The sequence below is a fragment of the Rhincodon typus genome, chromosome 19, assembly GCF_021869965.1.
Source record: "Rhincodon typus isolate 14 chromosome 19, sRhiTyp1.1, whole genome shotgun sequence".
Taxonomy (NCBI): domain Eukaryota; kingdom Metazoa; phylum Chordata; class Chondrichthyes; order Orectolobiformes; family Rhincodontidae; genus Rhincodon; species Rhincodon typus.
Window position 1 is genome coordinate 6,353,497 of NC_063350.1, and position 5,760 is coordinate 6,359,256.

General features: G+C 38.1%; 1 protein-coding gene across 4 annotated transcripts in view; it reads right to left on the reverse strand.

The window, feature by feature from the left end:
* Positions 1-5,760, reverse strand: part of LOC109938466 (arf-GAP with SH3 domain, ANK repeat and PH domain-containing protein 1-like) — a 216,114-nt gene that overhangs the window by 135,636 nt on the left and 74,718 nt on the right. For all 4 annotated transcript variants that reach the window (XM_048608240.1, XM_048608242.1, XM_048608241.1 and 1 more), the window contains 2 exons: positions 4,900-4,972; positions 2,398-2,543 (listed from right to left, as the gene is read on the reverse strand). In XM_048608240.1, coding sequence (XP_048464197.1) covers positions 2,398-2,543; positions 4,900-4,972 — 219 coding nt within the window. The remainder of the gene's footprint in view (positions 1-2,397; positions 2,544-4,899; positions 4,973-5,760) is intronic.

Below are 5,760 nucleotides of genomic sequence, written 5' to 3' on the forward strand. Positions count from 1 at the left end.
TATCCCATTTTCCTTTGTGTTAGGTATATGACACCAATGAGCAAACTGTTTTCCCCCGATTACCAATGCCTTTAATTTTACTCTTTGATCCACATTCTGTTAAATGCTGTTCTGATATCAAAGCAAATCATGCTCATTTCTTTCCTTGAAGTCAGTTCTCTTCTCCATGTTTGGACCAAGGTCATAATGAGGGGTAGGAATCAAGTGGCTCTGCTGCAACTCAAACTGAGCAATGAGCAGGATATTGCTGTGTAAATGCTGGTTTATAGCACTGTCGATGCAACTCTCCATCACTTTGCAGATGTTTAAGAAGAGACTAGACAGGCGATAATAATTAGCCGAATTGCATTTGTCTTACTTGTGCAGACAGGACATATCTGGGCATGTTCTGCGCTGTCAGGTAGATGCTTATGTTTTAGCTGTGCTGGAACAGCTTGGCTGAAGGCTTGTTAATTCTATTTTCTAATGCTACATGATATAAGGGCTACATTTACATGCTGGCTCCTCATGCTTACATCACCGAAGGTTCTTCCTTTATTCCGACAACAGAACTTCAGACCCACAAAAACATGTATCTTTAATTCTGCTATGAGGATAAGGGAGCCATTTTTACCAATGTAATAGTAAGATGCCAGTGCACAGTGTTCTGCAATTCAACCTAGGAAATTAGAAGACATAAATCAGTCTCGCCATAGCCCTTTTTCATCAGTGACTTTTCTTATAAGGATGCAGTGAAGTAAGAACAATCAAACTGATTTAGAATTTCACCTCTCCAACAAATAATGTTCCAGCCAAAACTGCCCCCCTATTTGTGAAAAGCATTGTTACCTTCTTTTGGCTCTTATTCTAGTGGCCTTCATGTCGCTCACTCTTAAAATGAAAGCCTGCTTTTTCACATATATGCATGCTTCATCCGTTGGCACTGCCTATTTTTAAGCACTTACCTTTCATGATGATCTGATGCTCAGGCAAACTAGTGCTTTAGCATAGATGCATCATGATCAAACTGACTTTCCCATTGGTCAATCGAATGATTAATTGCACAGCACTTGTTCCTTGGCAGTTATATGAAACAGCTGTAAGGATCAGTACTATTATGCACTGTCATTTATATATTTTTTATTAAAGCATTAAAAATATTGAAGAGCAAAGCTTCATCTGCAGCAAAATTACTAACTCAACATGGCTCAAAAGCAACAAAATCATTTGTTAAATTAATGTTATGTCAAAATAAAGCTAGTATTATATATTTGATAAGTTATACTTTTCCATCATTTTTAGAGTGAAGGAAATATTTTTCGCTAAAATTCGTGAATTGAAGAAAACAATGTCTTTGTGTCAGTGAGTGTGTTCCTGCAGCTGCCGTATCATTGAATCCTTACAATGTGGAAGCAGGCCATTTGGCCCATCAAGCCCACACCGATACTCCGAAGAGCATCCCACCCAGACCCATCCCGCTACCATATCCCTTTAATCCTGCATTTCCCATGGCTAGTCCATCTAGCCTGTGCATCCCTAGACACTATGGGCAATTTAGTATGGCCATTCTACCTAACCTGCACATCTTTGGACTTTGGGAGGAAACCAGAGCACCCGGAAGAAACCCACGCAGACATGCTGAGAATGTGCAAACTCCACACAGACAGTCACTCAAGGGTAGAATCAAACGCTGGTCCCTGGTGCTGTGAGGCAGCAGTTCTAGCCACTGAGCTACCATGCTGCACCAAATCTATTGTAATGTCAGTGCACATTTAATGGAATACCTTGGGAAATGGAATAAATGGCCCTTTGCTTGCTCACCTACACTGGCCATCATTCTAGTAACACCTCAATTTTAAAATTTGTGACCACATTTCAAATCTGACCACCACTGGGCCTTCCCCTATCTCTGTAATTTCCTCCAGACCTACAACCATCTGAGATATCTGTGCTCATCATTCATTATTACATTAAATGTCTGATGTCCACAAACATTTAATTCAAAGTAATCAACAGTTGGACACATCATCAGTGTCGTAAAACAATCTGTGATAACTTTTACTAATTATTGACAAACAGATGAAAAACCATGGACTTGCTAATAAGATGCCTTGAACAATTTAGAAATGTTTTGTCTGTTTTGTTTTCCAATCACTTTCAGTATTTTCTTTTTAAAGATTACAAAAACCGTAGAAGGATTTTTAAAAATTTTATTACAGTTGTTCTCATCTGCGGTTATATGCCCTATTCAAAACTACTCCACAGTCAAGAGTATAGTGCTCTGTAACTGAGCTTTTGAAAAAGATTTTTTTTGAATTATATCTAGTGAAAAACATCCTTCAATACTACTGCATTGGCTTCATAAGGGTTCAATGACTTTTACAGAATTTACTTTCGCAGAAACAATGCAGACCTTACCAGGTTTTTCATTGGCGTCAGCAGTTCTTTGGAAGACTCTGCAAATTTACTGAAAGCTTCAGCCAGTACTGACTCTTCACTACTTTGGAAATTAGCTACAAGTTTTTCCAACTCATTAATGAATGTTTCCTGAAGGGAAATGTCTTCTGCAAAAGTAGATAGGAAAAACTGGAGTTATTTCAAGACAACAATGGCTTACAGGAAGGAGCTTGAGAAAATTACAACCACATAGGAGTAGTACTTAGCAAATTGGGAACAATTCCCCAGGCCCTGGTGGTTTTCATCCAAGGGTCTTAAATTAAATTGACTTATGAGATAGATGATGCATTGCATTTAATATTTCAAAATTCACAAGGTTCAGGAAAGGTTTCATTAGAGTGGAAACTAGCTAATGTAATTCCAAAAGTGAGGAAGACAGTAAAGAGCAGTCAGTCAGTTTAACATCTCTCACAGGAAAATTCTTAGCAGTTATTATTAAATATGTCACAATAGGGTACTGACATAAATTCAAGGTAATAAGGCAGAGTCAACACAGTTTTGTGAAAGTAGCTCATGTTCAACCAATTTATTGGAGATTCTGAAGAAGTAACATGTGGTGTTGGTAAAGGTAATCCAATAGATGCACTGTACTTAAATGTTCATAAGGCATTTGATAAGTTGCCACATCATAAGTTATTGTGGAAAATAAAAGCTCATCATACAGGGGTAACATACTGGCAGGGATATGAAATTGGCTAACCAACAGGAAACATAGAAAGGACAAATGTGTCATTTTCTGGTTGGCACAACATAATGAGTGGTGTGTGACCTCTACTCTTTACAATCTATATAAATAACTTAGAAGAAGGGATTAAAGGTATAGTTGTTAAATTTGCTGATGACACAAAGATAGATAAGAAAATAAATTGTGAAGAGAACATAAGGAGGCTACAACCAGATATAAATACCTCAGATCAGTGGAAAACAATCTATAAAATGGGGTATAATGTGAAAAAATGGGAAAATGTGAAATTGTCCATTATGACAAGAAGAATAAAACACAAGTATGTTTTTTCAACGGTGAGACATTACAGAACTCTGAGATGCAGAACGATCTGGGCGTCCAAGTTGTGTGAATCATAAAAGGTAACTATGCAGGTACAGTAAGTAATTAGGAAAATTAATACAGTGTTATCATTTATCATGAGGGAATTGAATACAAAATAAGGAGGTTAAGCTTCAACTACGCAAGGCATTTGTGACAGCACATCTGGAGTACTGTGCACTGTATCCATTTCCCTCTTTAAGGAAGGGTATAAGTGCATTTGAGGCCGTTAAGAGGAGATTTACTAGATTAATATCTGAAATGGACTAGTAGTTTTATGAAGTGAAATGGACTGTTTGTCATACAAGTTAAAACTAGACAGGCTGGCCTCAAATCTGTTCAGGTTTAAAAGAGTAAGAGATGATTTGACTGAAATATACTAGAGATCCTGAGGGAACCTGACAGGGTGGAAGTGGAAAGGATGCTTTCTTTGCTAGGAGAATGGGTCACTGTTTAACAATTTGGGGTTGCTCATTTAAGGCAGATATAAGAATTTTCTTTTCCTCTCTGGCAGTTGAGAGTCTTTACAATTCTCTTCCCCAAAGACAATGAGGACTGAATCTTTGAATATTTTTAAGACATAGATAGATGGATTCTTGTTAAGCAGAGCATTGAAAGTTTATTGGGGGTCGGCAGGAATTTGAAGCTGAAGTTAAAAATCAAATCAATCATGATCTTATTCAATGGTGGAAAAGGTTTAAATGGCTAAATGGTCCACTCAGCCTCCTAATTAGTATGTTCATATAAAGTCTTTGGTGTAGGACAATGAGTACAAATGTATGTTTTCACAAGAGAATAAGTAGTTCACTGAAATGTTTGGTTTTATAGAAGATTAAGTGGGTGAAGGGATTTAAATGTTTGAATGGGATTTTATAACTGACTTTGTTAGAATTAAAATCTACATTATAACATCATTTTATTTCAACTTAGCATGGCTTCTGATGTCTGCCCATGGTGAATTTTGGGTATATTGGTATGGATGGTGTAAGTGCAGAGAGGTGGGTAGGATAGTGGCATCTTTAATATATTCATAGAATATTCATAGAATCTCTACAGTGTGGAAACAGGCCCTTTGGCCCAACAAGTCCACACGGACCGTCAGAGTATCCCACCCAAATCCATCCCCCTTTAACCCCCCACTAGCAATTTAGCATGGCCAATCCACCTAGCCTGCACATCTTTAAACTGTGGGAGGGAACCGGAGCACCCAGAGGAAACCCACGCAGACACGGGGAGAACGTGCAAACTCCACACAGACACACACCCGAGGTGGGATTGAACCCAGGTCCCTGGTGCTGTGAGGCAGCAGTGCTAACCACTGAGCCACTGTGCCACCTGTTGGAAATTATCTTATAACATTATTACAATAATTTTTTTTGATTATATGGAGAGCTAATGCTCTTAGGCTTATTATTTACCTTGACCTGAGGTATATCTCACTTTGACTGCTTTCTTCATTTTCTGGAGTACAGACCTGTCTTTGTCTAAACTCTAAGGAAAGAAAATAAAACACAAGGAGGAAACATCAGGCTATTGAAATATTAGTACTGTCAACAACAGTTTTTATTCTTCAATTGTGGATTATATACAAGTGAGGTAGTAAATAAAGGAGTGTCGATAAACAAAGCTTGAGCAGTTTGCGCATCACAAGACTTGTGCTAATCCATGTGACTCAGATATGGGTGGGAATTTCCACAGACCTTCTGGCACATTCCTACTTTAAATTGGTTGCAAATGCAGCAGAAGGCTCAGGAAATAGATTAAGAAGGTTACACAGATAGGGGTTGTTGAAGGCCATGGAGGGATTTGGATAAAAGAGTGAAAATTTTAAAACTGATTAAGGGACATGATCATAGGGCTGATGGGTGCTAGGGTGACTTTAGATATGGGAAGTATAGCTCAGGATGACCTTAAGTTAATGGACAGTGAAACACTGGAGGGTGGCAAGCAAGCATTGGAACAGTACAATCTTGAAGAAATTGCAAGTGCTCAGACAATTCCTATATACCTTTATTCCCCATTCAGTCAAGCCATGTACTTAATCTATTCTTAAATGTTAACATGATCTCTGTTTCAATCACTAACTTCAATAGTGCATTTCACAGCCTCACAACATTCTATTTTAAGAAGTACCTCTACCCTCCTTTAAATTGCTTACATTTGATTTTACATTCTATAAAAACAGAACAAATTTTCCAAGATAGTAGGAACTGCAGATGCTGGAGAATCCGAGACAACAAGGTGCAGGGCTGGATGAACACAGCAGGCCAAGCAGCATC